Source organism: Salvia miltiorrhiza, chromosome 3 (genome assembly GCF_028751815.1).
Source record: "Salvia miltiorrhiza cultivar Shanhuang (shh) chromosome 3, IMPLAD_Smil_shh, whole genome shotgun sequence".
NCBI classification, from domain to species: Eukaryota; Viridiplantae; Streptophyta; class Magnoliopsida; order Lamiales; family Lamiaceae; genus Salvia; species Salvia miltiorrhiza.
The window spans coordinates 25,910,652-25,926,562 of NC_080389.1; the positions used below are offsets into that span (position 1 = coordinate 25,910,652).

The window sequence follows — 15,911 nt, forward strand, 5'->3', positions numbered from 1 at the left end:
TTTATCATCTTATTAACCATGCATCGTTTACAACAGTCCGTTCCTCACCGTACAAATACCATATTGTTTGCAAATTTGGAGGTGGTTATCCGTTTGGTGCTCGTGGAAAGGCATTGGGGAAAATGTGTACCATGCTGCCTCAAAAGTGTCTTTTAAGATGTTCGCATCGTATTTTGTTTCGGATGTAATGGATAAAGGTCTTACCATTACACCAAAACCTATTCGGGCGTTGGTACAACAGAAATATGGTATTCATGTCATATATTACACTGCACTTGCTGGGAGGAACTTGGCTCTGAAGATGACCTACGGTGACCCGGATACTTCCTTTTTACATAATGCCGAAGTACCTACACATGTTACAGCAGGTAAATCCTGGTTTCGTTGTAGATGTACAGACTGATGCAAATCATGTGTTCGAGTATGCTTTTATTGCTCTTTCTGCTTGTATTAGAACATTTAAGTCGTGTCATCCTATGATAGTTATTTGATAGCACTCATTTGAAGGGCAAATACAAAGGTATCTTGTTTGTTGTTGTTGAAAAAGATGCAAATGAACAGATATTGCCTTTAGCTTTTGGGATTGAGAATAAAGAGTGTGATGCATCGTGGATTTGGTTTCTTAAGCGACTACGACATACTTTTGGTGTGCGTGATGAGTTATTGTTTATTTCTGATCAGCATGTGAGTATCAGAAAAACAATAGAGCATGTCTTTCCAGGAACGCCGCAGGCACTTTGTGCCTTTCACATACAGAGCAATCTAAAGCATTGGGGAAGTCACGTTGTTACTCTTTTCAAGCTAGCTGCAAGGGCGTACAAGATTCATGATTTTGAGCAACATATGGAGAATCTGAAGTCTGTTAAAGCTCGTGCATATGAGAAGTTGATGAACATTGGTCCAAGTAGATGAGCTCGTTCACACACTGCCCTATCCGTCGATATATGCTCATGACCTCTAATCCTGTTGAGCGTTTGAACAATTGTCTCTGATGGTCTAGAAGGCTGCCTGTTTGCACCCTTTTGGAGACTATTCGATCAAGGATTGGATCTTAGTTCTATGAGCGACGGATTCTTGCTATGAAAAGACCTCTCGAGTTGACAAATTGGGCATCAATGAGATTGGCTAAATCAGTTGATTTGGGACTGAAAATGTCTTCCCAACCAATCAATCGAACAAAGTTTGAGGTTACATCTGATAACAAGAGTTATGTTGTTGATCTTAGCAGTTACACATGCACGTGTCTTGTGTTCCAGTTCCAAATGATAACATGTCCTCATGCTGCAGCTGCAATATGATCAATATTAATTGTTTGTTTGTTATTTGATTTGTTTTTGTGTGTGCGTGTGTGTTTTTTCTGTGGCCATGTGATTGAGTACATTTGTACTGCATAAATGGTACTAATGACCATATTAGTGCCAATAGTGCCATATACTTGTGTGTTGATACACTACCTTGTCTTATGTAGATGGGTGCAGTCATATGGTCATTTTGAACACTTCCCCGTAGAGTTTAGATTATCCATTTATGGTTCTGCACGAATGGTCCTTGTGGCCATATTAGTGTCATTAGTACCATATATTTGTGATGATATACTTGTGCTGATATTATGTAGATGGGTGCAGTCATATGACTATTTTGAACACTTGCCCGTAGGGTTTAAAATTCCTCATTTAGGGTTTAGATTCTCCATTTAGGATTTAGATTCCCCATTTAGGGTTTAGATTATCCATTTAGGGTTTAGATTCTCCATTTAGGGTGCTACACGAATGGTACTTGTGGCCATATTAGTGCCATCTGTTATTATTATTCCATTCCAATTATGTTTGTTTCTATGTTTGTTTATTCATTACATTTACAATAATGATCTTTTTTGTTTCTTCTTTTGATGCAAAAAGGTGAACCAGAACCCATCATCATATGTGAATGATTACTTTTCCACTGCTACTCTCTATGAAATATATTCTGATGAGGTGATGACACTACCGAATTATGAAGATTGGCGTATTCCTGAGGATATTGCTTTGAGGGTTGTGCTAACACCGGGTGATGTTCGACAAGCTAGGAGGCTGCGTGAGAAGAGGATTAAGAGTGATGGTTCCAACTCATCGAGTAGTCGTGTTTGTTCTTGATGCCATGAGAAAGGACATTATCAATCTACGTGCAATGCAGTCATGCAAATTAGACTGCATGAAGAAGTCAGCAGCAACTAGTGTTGGGAAACTTGTGGAATATCCTAACCCTTGTTTTGATGATACCAAAATTCATAGGACTTATATGTAATAGACTAGAATCGTTTTGAACTCAAGTGTTAGAGTTCGTTTCTAGTTTAGTTGCGGTGTCGAAGACTGAAGACTGAAGACTGAAGACTGCAGATACCAACTGAAGTATCAGTTGAAGACTGATTATTTAATGCGCGCAAAGGACTGATACTAAAGTCAAGTATCAGTTGAACATTCCTCCTAGGACTGATCTTCCAACGTTCAGAGGAAGCCACGTACGCACAAGTACAGCCGCATTAAATGCAGAGATCTCAGAATATCTTATCTCTGCAGAGGTCATTCCTATTTGGTGGTTACTTTTCAGAGATGTCACATCTCCTATCCATCAAAGAGAGCCGTTTCCACACAGACAAGGAACCTCGAAGATTGAAGCCTCAGCCCAAATTCGAATTTCTCTCCAACGGAAGAAATCTTGAGGACGATTTACGCCAACGGATCTATTCAAGAGTTCTCCTACAAATAGCGCTCGAGGATCACTTCAACCTTCACCGATTCAACGACATAAGCTGAAGCTCTGCCGAAATTGCTACTCAGCCTAAAGCTTAACCGCCCCAAAGCTTGAATCGAAGAAGAGAATTCCAAAGCTAAAATCAGTCACTGCTGATTACATACATTCTCTTAGACCCTAGGCATATATCTGTTTACCCATAAGCCAAAGGTCAAACTTGCTTCAAAGAACTTGTTCTTTGTAAGTATAGTTGGCACTCGTTCAAACCTCCCCCCCATAAGAGTGTTTGAGTGGTTCGGAGTTCAGGAAGGTACTCTGAACTCTGAGTGAAAAGTCTGAGCACGAGGTGTGCTTAGCAGGGAAATCCTACGCGAGGTGTGTGGGTGCTGAAGAAGGGTTTTCTTCAGTTTACGGTTGTGTGCACCAGGCAAGCACACGGGTACGGTTTGCAGTGCACCAGTGAAGCACTTGCGGAGTGGATTGTTGGTCTGATCAACCAGCCGTGGATGTAGGAAAGGGTTTTTTCGAACCACGTAAAAGTCTCTGTGTTGTTTACAGCTTTCAGTTTTACATTCTTACTTGTGCTATTTCTATTAATAAAACTGAACACTGACTAACAGCAAAGAGAAACCTTAATCCAACTATCTGCTCCACCGAGGCTATTACAAAACGACGTTTAATTTCCGCTGCATATGATATCTATCTGACTGAACTATCCTCTGATAGTAAGGAAGAGTGATATCATCTCTATCTTAGCAAACACGACTGAAGCCCTTACTTGGATCAGTTAAGTTCCAGCAACTTAACTGATAACTCATTACTAAAGAGCTTTCAGTATCAGCCGTCAACCCTGTTGGTCAAAATTGATTTCAGTAAAACAGGAGTCCTTGTTTGCGTGTAATGTTTCGTTTTGATCTCTGACTGAGATCCCTCTGATTGAGGTCAGTAGATTGTTGTAAAAATAGCCTATAGGTGTATTCTCCCCCCCCATACACCTATTCGAGACCCCTCGGACCTAACAATTGGTATCAGAGCAGGTTGTTCGCAAGAACTATCTGCATTTGACTAGGTTCTATTTGAACTAGATCCTTTTTCTTAAAGGTCTCGAAAAAGTTTTACTTTTTCTTTTTGTGCTTGCTATTTGCTCTATCTGCTGTTATCTGTTTTCTCTTTTTTGATGGAGACTAACCACAACAGATTATCTTCTCTACCTATGTTTAGTATTGAAAAATACGACATATGGAAGTTTCGGCTTGAAAGCTTCCTCACCGCCCAACATTGCCAAATGTGGGAAGTCATCACCAGCGGACCAATCACCATCACCGAAATTGTCAAAAGGATTCCTAATGATCTCCATCAGGATCCTTACGATGAGGTCCAGCCCAAGTCAAAGGCAGACTTCACCACAGAAGAAAGGAAGCAAGATGAGTTAGACAACCTCGCCAAAAGCATCATCTTCGGCACTGTTCCCGACAAGCATGTCATGAAGATCATCAAGTGCGGAACTGCAAAGGAGATGTGAGACATTCTGGAAAGAATGTGCGTAGGTTCCGAGGAAATCAAGGAGAATAAGCTATCAATAGCTTGCCAGAAGTTCGACTCATTCCTCATGCTCAAGAATGAATCTGTCGAGGAAATGGAACAAAGATTCAATCTCATCTTGAATGAAGTTCAATCCATTTCCAAAGACAAATACACTCAACGAGAAATCAACCTGAAGATTCTTCGAGCACTGCCACGTGGAGAATGGCAGATCTACTCAGTCGCTCATCAACATAAGCCAGGATTCAATCAGCACCCGACAAACAAGCTTTTCTCCGATCTCATGGCAAATGAGTTCGACCTTCTGAGAAATCTTGGTAACAAGAAGGCTGGAGGATCAGACGAAGATGGTCCATCAACCTCAAGAGGAGTTGCACTGAAGGCCTCAACCAGAGAAGGCAATGTTGGATTTGTATACTGAAAGCAAGAACTTTATGCTTGTATACAATGATTCCGGTTATTCACTATTCTTATCTCCTATCTGATTGTGTTCATGATTGCATATGTATGTTCTTTATCTCTGTATAAGTAGATTATATGGTGTGTTGTAGATCACAGAAGACCGTATAATTGGAATAACCTTAAGAGATATAATATGATCACAGCCGAAATAACTCTAGGACAAGTTATTGGTTTAGGCTGCAGTATAGATGGAAGTAGTTTGTCTTGGCTACTTGTCTATACTGGTACGTCATTACGTATTGATAGGACCAACAGTTGAGATGTATTCTTCTATCTGACTTAAGTGAAGAATCAAGATCTCGGTGACTCATAAATCTTAATACTAATAAGTATTCAGATATATATGTTAATTCGTATATCACTTTGACTTACTATGAGCGAGAGTTAAATACTAACTCGAGTACTCTGTATCTTGGGTGATAGCGGTTAATATATGATATTTGATTATCTGTATTAGTACCCGTATCCGGTATAGGATAATGACATCCCCTTAAGGAGCTCAATAAGGTTTATTACGCTAAACCCTGCAGGTTGATTAAGTTCAGGCGTAATAATAATGATTGAGTGGTACTGCTTAAGGAATTATTAAGAGATTAATTAATTTAAGCTGTCAGAGCTCTAATTAATTAATGGATGTCGGATATTTTAAATACGGAGATTTAATAAGTCTAAATACAAGCCCCGACTCATCACCGGCAATAAAGGGGTAAGTCAGTATCGGTTCTCTAGTGGAATGAACTGATATTTATAAATTAATTATGGTCTGGGCTGACCATGGATGAATTAATTTATTTGAGGCCCATCTTTATTCCTTGTATCTGGTCCCTGGGCTGGCCCAATGTCTCCAAGCCCTAGAAGACAGTATTTTTCGGCCCTCTCACTAATGTGGCGCCTCCTCCCTCTTTTCTGTATTTTAAATACAGCTGTCAGCTCTCAGGAAAATACACTGATAAAAATTAGGGTTTGAGAGCAGAGGGAGGCGCAGAAAAACGTGAGGTGCCATTCTGTCTTGGGAGTTCTCATAGCTCGTTGTCCATCCAACGTTGGGAATTGAGCGGGATACAGTCGAGAAGATCAGAGCTGGAGTCTGAATCATTCGACGCAATCATCAACCATCTGTGCATCCGATTCTCAAGTAAGTTTTCCTAACACCTGTGTGCAGCTGTTAAATTCATAGGAGCATGTTAGGAATTAATCGTTGTATGATGAATTAATAATAATCCAAGAAACGATCATCGGGCAATCGAGTATTAATTCAATTTAATATTCCTTCAATTGGTATCAGAGCCCAGGATTAATTTCTTGGCTCTATTATTAATTTGTGTACGATTAATAATATGTGTTGTTTTAACTGCTGTTGTTCTTCGTGATTCGTTGATTCGTGGGATACGTCGTTTGACGTTGTAATCGTTTTTCACCACGAGAAAATCAGTGGTTAGATTAGGATTTCAATTGTATTTGTTTTTCCGTTGTAAATCTGTAAAACTGAAAAACGAAACGAGGATGACGACGAATCAACAACGGAGGATGGTGTAAGGACGAGGCGCGTGTGACCGAGAGCGAGGGGCCGCGGGCGCCGAGGGGCAGCGCGCACGCGGGTGCTTGCACACCGCGCGCAGCGCGCCCAGGCAGGTGACCGCGCGGCCGCTGCTGCTCCTTGGTCTGGACGCGGGCTGATGGCGGGGCGGGCTCGGCTAGGGCTGGGCGAACGGCTGGAGGCAGCGGGCAGGGGCGGTGCGCGCCCGGGGCAGCGTCTGCGCGCTCTGCGCGCTGCGCGCCCGGCGGGCGGCGCGCTGCCGCTGCTGCCGCTGCTGTTGACGTCCGCTGGAGCAGCTGCCACCGAAATCGCCGAGGGCCTGTTGCTGCTGCTGCTGTGCGCGCGCTGGAGGCGTGCTGGAGTCGGCGTGGGGCGAGGGCTGGGGGTGCTCGGGCCGTGCGCGCGCGTGCCTGCTGGCTGCGTGCTGCGCGCCCAGCGCCGCACTGCTCGGCCGTCTGCCCGGGCCGCTGCTGCGCACGCTGCCGAGGCTGGTGCTGCCGGAGCCGAGAACGAGGAGGAGACCGGCGGTGGGGCAGCCGCCGCCGTAGACTGCTGTTGCTGGCTGGAGGTGGCGGCGCCTAGGGTTCCAAACCCTAGGTGGCTGTGTCTCAAACCCTAGGGGGCCCAAACCCTAGCTTGACGGGCCCATGTGTTCGGGCCAAGTTTTATTTTCAGTTTTTGGGCTTGTTTTTCTATTTTATTTTGTAATAGAATAGATGTTGGGTTTCCACGAATGGGTCACGAAGAATTTTAATTCTTTTTTTGTTCTTTGCATGTCGTGGTTGTTAATCCCTTATGCTCTTTACCTGCTTTTGCACGTCTTTGCTTGTTAATATTTGTTTATTAATTGCGCTTAGACGAGCATGATAGTAGGTTTGCCGTTTTCTTAAGCATGTTTTAGAATTCTGCGAGCATGATTTACATGTTGCGTTCTAGAGAAGCATGTTTAGGTTTATGTGCTTGAGCATGAACAAACCTTTTGAAAGAAAAAGACTAAGCAGTTTAATAATTTTTATAGTAATTAAAAATTATTTTAGACCTCCACATGCGGTCTCTAGACAAAGTGATTAGCAATATGAGTAACGGTCCACCCCACGTGGCTTACTTCATATCTGTTTCTCATAAGTTTGTCAGATGAGGTTTCTATAAAAATATTTAAACCATTGAAGTAGTGGGAGTTATGCAGTAACGGTCCACCCCACGTGGCTTACTTGTATAATTTTCATAAGTACTTTGGAGAATGGTATTAAATAAGATAACCAAGAAAATTAAATTGAAAGCGACATGGTCCGCGTAAGTATGTTAATTTCGAGAATTTAATTTTCAAGGTTAAAATGTGGTTATTGCTTGGATATCATATCAAGTACAATGTACAACTTCCCCACGAAGTCCCTTCTTGATGATGATATGGTCTAGTTAAGGTGCCAACTATTAATTTCCTTTGTCAAAAGGTTAAGTTGACATGGATGGAAATTAAATGACTAGGTGAATAGTCTGGTTGAGGAGTTCGTGTGTAACTGTCCACCCCACGTGGCTTACACATGGGATTCTTTGAGCCGTTGGAGGTTTCATTAATATTGTTTTATCAAAAGGTTACAATATTATTGTTACGAATTATATGCTTTTCATGTTCTTACATGTTTATTTGTTTACTTTCAGATATGTCTATGTCTCCGATTATTAACATTCTAGCAAACAATCCTCTCACCGGTCTAAATTACACTGAATGGAAACGCCATATTATGTATATTCTTGACGCTGATGAGCACAGTTTTGTGCTTACCACTCCACGTCCCGCGGCCTTAACTGATGAGTCAACTGATGCGGAACGTGAGGCGCATAAAAGGTGGCACAAGTCGAATAATATGGCCAAGTGCTATATTATGATGACTATGTCGCAAAATTTGCAACTCCAGCATCAGGTCATGGATGACGCAGCGACCATCATGTTAAACCTCAGTGAGGTTTATGGGGAGTCCGAGAGGTCTGCTCGTTTTAACTTGATGAGAGAAATCTTATCTTGTAAAATGAGCGAGGGCAGCTCGGTGCACGATCATGTCATGCATATGACAAATCTGTTTGACAGGCTTGATCTGCTAGGAGGGGGTATCGAAGGCGAAGCCAAGGTCGATATCATCCTCAATACTCTCCCCAAAACTTTTGAGCATTTCCGTCTCAATGTCGTTATGAGCAAGGCCAACTATACTCTCAATGAGTTGTTGAATGCTCTAGTTTCGGCAGAGGGGGTCATGGGCACGCGCAATGGGAAAGAGGTCCTTGTTGCTGCCAAGGGATCTACTTCTTCGTCGAAAGGCGGGAAAAAGAAGTGGAAAGGCCCAAAGGGCAAGCATGACCATGAGGCTAGTGGGAGCGGTAAAGCCAAAGTTGATGGCCCTAGCGGCGGCGTGACACTACTAAAAATCAAAACAGGGATAACGGTTCATACATAACGGTTTTGGTCAAAAACCGTTATGTATGAGCGCACTTTTGACTATACATAACGGTTTTATGGACCTCTGTTATGTATGTACTGTTATCTAAATGTATTTATAACAGTATCAAATTAAGCGTTACGTAATAGTGTTATCTATTTATCATATATATAACAGTGCTACTGAACCGTTAACCCAATCGTTATGTATTAATGTCTATTTAATGACAGTTGTTTCAACGTTAAGACAACCGTTATATATGAGCGTACATTTATAACGGTAGTTCCAACTGTTATTCGCTATTGTTATCTATCAACATCTTTTTATTTTTTATTTTTTAGTCACATTTATATTTTGGCAAAATCAGTTTATAGTAAAAAATAAGAATTCAAATAAATAAAAGTTTGGAATATTATCATTTTAAATATTATTAAAAATGTGATTAATATTAATATTCATATATTTTTTCGTCAATATTAATAAATAAATTAAAATAAATGTAAACAATTTATTTTATTTTATTTTTTTATCATTTTTTAAAAATAAATATATTCTTGTAATTGGCATTTAACCCCTTAAGCCTATCAAATTAATTCCCAATTCCCATCTAGGGTTTTCGCATCCTCCCCCTCCCATTCCCTCCGCCTCCCCTTCACCTTCTCCCACCAGTCCGCCGCCACCCGCGCCGCCCCTTCTGCATGCCACCGCGCGCCGCCCTCGCCCCAGCCGTGTGCCCCTCGGCCCCCTTTCCTAGTGGCCGTGGCGTGGGTAAAGGACGCCGGATTGAGCTTCGCCAGTCGCCCCAAGGCCAAGTTGCGCCCTGCCTCGCTAGAGTCCAGATGGCCACCGCGATTCAAACAATCAGACGCCGGTCGCAGTAGCAGGAAATGCGAGCCTTCCCTCTGCCTCAATCGATCTGGCGAATGCTCTTCCCTTGCCTCAATCGGTCCGGCGCGAGGCGATTCAACGATCAGACGCCGCAGTAGCAGGAATCGCGAGCAGACGCGTCGGCGCCGCACACGCATCAGGTCTGCCGGGAGCAGACCTCGTCCTCCGCTGAACTGAGCCACCTCCATGTGAGGCCCTCACGCTATTTTCTCCCCACAATTTTTCCCTATAATTAAATGAGTTTACATTTTCATTTTCCTGCCCTAAAGTATTTGAATAATCAAATTATGGCTCCCTAGCATCTGTACTGCATTCAAATTTTGGCTCCCTAGCATCCTCAAACTAGGGCTCGAATTATCAAATTTTGGCTCCCAAGTTTTCTGTTAGTGGCCTTTTTCCTTGAGTGATATTGAAGAATCATTTGTTTCTACCTGTTTCTTCAATCTGCTAAAGTTGTTGTGGTAATAATAAAGTCATTTAAGATGCATTAGATTCTTCTTTGGAATGATTGCTAGAAAAGAGTAGTATCGATCTGTTGTTGGATGTATGCAAGAAGGAATTGCAAAATCTTGGAGGTTACTTAGTGAATATGCACAAGGTAACTAATTTCTATATATTACTTTACGTGTTGAGGATGTGATTTGAACACTAAGTTCTCACTCCAATGTTGAGGCTGTATTACCAACACCTTCCAAGATATCTTCATGAGTAAGTGGTGGTAAGACTTGTGTCTCATTCACCTCAAACAAGGTTTGTGCCTCATTCTTCTTCTGCTCCATTTACAGTCGGTGTTCCCATATGCTTTATTTATTATGTGGTTTTAAGACTTGTGTTTATCTGAATGTTGTGTAAAATAGTGTATATAGATACTGACCATCTTGATTATGGCATACTTTGAGTGATGGCATTATCAGTTGAAAATATGTGAAAGGCTGTTCAATTCTGAAAAAATGGTCTCTGTTATGTGATTGCTATTAGATAATGTGTTTCTGCAGGCAAATTCTATCGGGAGGAGAAAAACTTGATCGACTTGTATGTTATACTGCTAAGATATTCAAGGTAAAGGTTTTTTATTACTTTCACAGCTGGAACTGTTCTTTTTAATGTTTTGAGTGCATTTGTCTCAGCTGTTGCAACTGATTACTGTGCTTTGTTTTCACTGAAGCAGAATAACGATTATACTCGACTTTCTTCACCTAAACCTGTTTAGTTTTTCTTGATGGGCAGTTTCTATTTTTTCTGTTGCAGTATAACTAAATATATATCATGTTTTCATATAGTTTTTCTTGAACATATGTACGGTCATATGTGTAGTGTGTGAATAATTAGTTTGGTTGAATTTGCATTTGGTTTCAAGGTCAGGATGGTTCCAATAATTCCCCATGTTCTAATATTTAATCACATCTCAAATTTCAGTAACTTTTTGAAGCTTTCTGCAATGGGAAGAAGACTATCGAAAATTGTAGCCAAAGATCCCCCTTTCTTGCTTAGCTAATGGCATCCAGTAAGCATGATAAGGTAAGGAAACTGACTGCTACCCTCCTGAAATTCCTTGATGATTGGTATAAATGTCAGATTTTATTGTTTTTATAATGGTTATGTTTACTGTTTTGAAGCCCAACATATCATGTAAACATGTTTATTATTATAATATGAATAGGTCGGCATCTAGGTAGGTGTATACATTTAGTTGGTTAAGTTCCTGAGCTACTAATTTTGTTGTACAGAGCTACATTTCAACTGATAATGCCATCACTCAAAGTATAGCTAAAACTTTATATTCTAACATTGGATCAATTGATTCTTTTCTATTATAAATGCAATTTGCTTTGCTATAACCTAGCTAGCTTGTGCAGAAGACCTATGGACATAGATTAAACTCAGCAGTCAATGTTCAATATCAGATCATTTTCAACCTGTCTTCCTCACAATGTTTCTGAATTTGATGCAGGCTTTGAATTCAACCTGGGGAAGATGAAGAAGGAAGCCATCCTTATTAACTGCAGCAGAGAACATGTGAATGATGAGGCTGTTCTTGTCGATCACTTGAGAGTTAATCCTATGTTTCGAGTTAGTCTTGATGTCTTTAATGGCTATGAATAGTTATTTTGATGATACAATGTTTGGATGATTAAGTATTTATATAATATATTTTGGTTGTAGTATTGTTGTGTTTGAGACTATTGTATAATTTGTATTTAGGAAATTATAAAAACAAGCAAAAAAATAAAAAATAAAAAAAATGCTTGAATTTTGCATTTAAGAATACATAACGGAAATGACTGTCATATAAAATACAAAAAAACGTTATGTATAACAACAACAAAGTGTATAAGAAATATATTTTATAACATAAAAAATATGATTTATAACGGTAAAAACTGTTATGTATGTTAACATAAGAAAACGGTAATTAATTGTTATGTAAAATATAAAAAACCGTTATGTATAGCTATAATACATAACGGAAAAAATACATTTCATAACAGAATTTACCGTTATATATTACATTCATACAAAACGGTAATCAATGTGTTATGTATACCTCATTTACCGTTATGTATACATAGTATAGGTAACGGTATATTACCGTTATGTATGAGCGCCCTCATACATAACACCACTATATACAACGCTTTTTTTTGTGCATAGATAACGGAAAATTACCGTTATGTATGAGCGTTTTTTTTAGTAGTGTGAACAAGCCGACAGCCAAGGGAAAGTGCTTCAAGTGCGGCAAGGTTGGGCATTGGAAGAAAGATTGTCCAGTGCTCAAGGCAAAGGGACAAGGTACGTCACAAGTTTTAGTAACAGAAACATGTTTAGCTTCGTTTTCTACTCATTCATGGGTAGTGGATACGGGGGCAACTGACCATGTTTGTTACACCTTGCAGGGGTTCAACCCAACAAGGGAGCTGGCAAGTGATGAGATCACCATCTCCATGGGCAATGCGTCGAAGGTCGCAGCTGTTGCTATTGGAGATTTATCTTTATGTTTTGGTGATGACATTTTAGTTTTGAGAGATATTTTATATGTGCCGGAGTTTCGGCGGAACATAATTTCTGTTTCAAAATTGTTTTTGAATGGATATTCTGTTGTTTTTGATAGAGGTGTTTCTATCATGAGAGATAACAAGACTATTTGTTCTGGAATTTTGAACAATTCTCTCTATACTATTACATGTCCAATTAACAACTCTGTCCATGTTGCATCTACATCACAAATCCTTCCAAATCCGAATAAGAGGAAGTATTATTCTCATGAACAATATACACATGCATGGCACCTAAGGTTAGGCCACATCAATCTAAATAGGATCCAAAGGCTCGTTTCAAATGGAGTCTTGAAAGACTTTCAAGCTGTTCCATTTAGAACCTGCGAATCCTGTATAGAGGGAAAGATGACGGCAAGGCCTTTCAAGGCCAAGGGGAATAGGGCCTCGCATGTGTTAGAATTGATTCACTCTGACTTGTGTGGACCGATGTCCACTAGAGCTCGTGGAGGGTATGAGTACTTCGTCACTTTCATTGACGATTACTCAAGATATGGGTATATTTACCTACTTCAACGCAAGTCTGAATGCTTTGAGAAATTCAAAGAATTCAAGGCAGAAGTGGAGAAGAGGAGGGGTAAATCTATCAAGTCATTGCGGTCTGATCGCGGTGGCGAATACCTCGGAAACGAATTCTTACAGTACTTGTCGGAATGTGGGATTACATCCCAATTGACTGCACCAGGTACTCCCCAACAGAATGGTGTAGCGGAGAGAAGAAACAGAACTCTTATGGAAATGGTACGATCAATGATGAGTTATGCATCTTTGCCTATTTCGTTTTGGGGATATGCCTTGGAAACAGCGGTTTATTTGCTGAATAGGGTACCGTCCAAATCGGTTCCTAAAACTCCTATCGAGTTATGGTCAGGGCGTCAGCCCAGCTTGAACCATATAAAGGTATGGGGTTGTCCTGCATACGTGCTAGACAAGGAAGCGAAGAAATTGGAACCCAGGTGCGAATTAATGTTGTTTGTAGGATATCCTAAGGAAACGAAAGGTGCTTATTTTTATAATCCTAAGGATCAGAAAGTGGTTGTTAGCACCAACTCACGATTCTTGGAGCATGATTATATAAATGAGCACAAGTCTAGGTCCGAGATTGTCCTTCAAGAAATCGAAGGCAATGGACAGGCGATTCCATCACCCCAGCCAAGTGTGCAAGTGAATGCACCACAGGACACTGCACAAACCATTGTCACAACTGTACCACCACCGCTTCGTCGTAGTGGGAGCGTTGTAGTTCAACCCGATCGATTTATGTTCTTGGGAGAATCTTCGGATCTACTCCCTGTTGATGAACAAAAGGATGTCGACCCTGATAACTATAGACAAGCAATGAAAGATCAAGATGCAGATTCTTGGTACGAGGCCATGGTTTCTGAGATAGAATCCATGGGTGCTATGGATGTATACGAGAAGACCGAACTACCAGATGGCTTTTTAGCCATAGGTAGTAGGTGGGTATACAAGAGAAAGAGAGATTCGGATGGCGAAGTCGCAGCTTTTAAAGCTAGACTGGTGGCGAAAGGTTATACCCAGGAACAAGGTATAGATTATGATGAGACCTTTTCGCCGGTTGCCATGCTTAAGTCTATCCGAATACTCCTTGCCATAGCAGCCCACATGAACCTTGAGATTTGGCAAATGGATGTCAAGACCGCTTTCTTAAACGGCTTCCTTGAAGAAGGAAGGGACATCTATATGCAGCAACCTGAAGGGTTTGTGAAGAAGGGCGAAGAGCATCTTGTGTGGAAGCTTAAGAAGTCCATTTATGGACTTAAGCAAGCTTCGAGGTCATGGAACAAACGTTTTGACGAGGTCATTAAATCCTATGGATTTACTCGATGTGAGAACGAAAGTTGCGTGTACCGTTTAGATGCCAATGGTGACGTGGTTTTCCTTGCACTTTATGTAGATGATATCCTCCTCATTGGCAACAATGTTGAGCTATTATCGGACATAAAGAAGTGGTTATCCGAACAGTTTCAAATGAAAGACTTAGGAGATGCAGCGTACATCCTGGGGATCATGGTCGTTCGTGATCGCCAGAAAAGGATGTTGAGCTTATCTCACGAGACCTGATATTTGCTATGTCGTTGGCATGGTTGCAAGATATCAGTCGAACCCTGGACCAGGACACTGGACTGCGGTAAAGCATATTCTCAAGTACCTGAAGAGGACTCGAGATTATAGGCTAGTTTACCAGTCAGACAGTCTATTTCCTTTGGGTTACACCGATTCGGATTTCCAGGCTGACCGGGATGAGAAGAGATCTACCTCTGGTTATGTGTTTACCTTGGGAGGTGGAGCCGTATCGTGGCGGAGTGCAAAGCAGAAGTGCATTGCAGACTCCACCATGGAAGCCGAGTATGTAGCTGCTTCGGAAGCTGCTAAGGAGGCTGTATGGTTCCGGAACTACCTCTTGGATCTAGGAGTGGTCCCTAATTTGCCTAAGAGTATCATAATTTATTGTGATAACTCGGGTGCAGTGGCAAATTCTAAGGAACCCAGGAGCCACAAGGCGTCAAAACACATAGAGAGAAAGTACCACATCATACGAGAAATCGTAAACAGAGGAGATGTGCTAGTAGAAAAGATTGATACTTCGGAGAACCTAGCTGATCCTTTCACGAAAAGCTTACCGCAAAAGACCTATGAGAAGCATGCTCGAGGGATGGGATTGCGGTTGATGCCACCCACTTAGAGAAAAACTTTCAGTATAAGTGGGAGAGATGAAGTGAAGTTCTTGTAATAGCTAGTATTTAGACACATTGTATACTAAAAGTTTTGCTTTAGTATAAGTGGGAGATTGTTGGATTTGTATACTGAAAGCAAGAACTTTATGCTTGTATACAATGATTCCTGTTATTCACTATTCTTATCTCCTATCTGATTGTGTTCATGATTGCATATGTATGTTCTTTATCTCTGTATAAGTAGATTATATGGTGTGTTGTAGATCACAGAAGACCGTATAATTGGAATAACCTTAAGAGATATAATATGATCACAGCCGAAATAACTCTAGGACAAGTTATTGGTTTAGGCTGCAGTATAGATGGAAGTAGTTTGTCTTGGCTACTTGTCTATACTGGTACGTCATTACGTATTGATAGGACCAACAGTTGAGATGTATTCTTCTATCTGACTTAAGTGAAGAATCAAGATCTCGGTGACTCATAAATCTTAATACTAATAAGTATTCAGATATATATGTTAATTCGTATATCACTTTGACTTACTATGAGCGAGAGTTAAATACTA

The 15,911-nt window shown here is 40.9% G+C and overlaps 1 protein-coding gene and 1 long non-coding RNA gene across 2 annotated transcripts; both read left to right on the forward strand.

Annotated features, from left to right (window-relative positions):
* The first annotated feature begins 1,115 nt into the window (after nucleotides 1-1,115).
* LOC131018587 (uncharacterized) lies at nucleotides 1,116-2,132 on the forward strand. Its single transcript, XM_057947300.1, has 3 exons — nucleotides 1,116-1,240; nucleotides 1,469-1,544; nucleotides 1,899-2,132. The coding sequence occupies exons 1-3, from the start codon at nucleotides 1,116-1,118 to the stop codon at nucleotides 2,130-2,132; spliced, it is 435 nt and encodes a 144-aa protein (XP_057803283.1).
* Nucleotides 2,133-9,284: 7,152 nt separating this feature from the next.
* Nucleotides 9,285-11,756, forward strand: LOC131013938 (uncharacterized). Its single transcript, XR_009097911.1, has 3 exons — nucleotides 9,285-10,650; nucleotides 11,008-11,109; nucleotides 11,543-11,756. It is a non-coding gene; the product is annotated as an uncharacterized LOC131013938 (long non-coding RNA).
* The last annotated feature ends 4,155 nt before the right edge of the window (nucleotides 11,757-15,911 follow it).

Excerpts from the sequence above, each read along its gene's own strand:
- LOC131018587 (XM_057947300.1), top strand. The coding sequence starts at position 1,116 with ATGAGATTGGCTAAATCAGTTGATTTGGGACTGAAAATGTCTTCCCAA. Across the intron at positions 1,241-1,468 it reads CTTAGCAGTTACACATGCAC|ATGGGTGCAGTCATATGGTC; the intron begins GTGTCTTGTGTT and ends TGTCTTATGTAG. Across the intron at positions 1,545-1,898 it reads TTTATGGTTCTGCACGAATG|GTGAACCAGAACCCATCATC; the intron begins GTCCTTGTGGCC and ends TGATGCAAAAAG.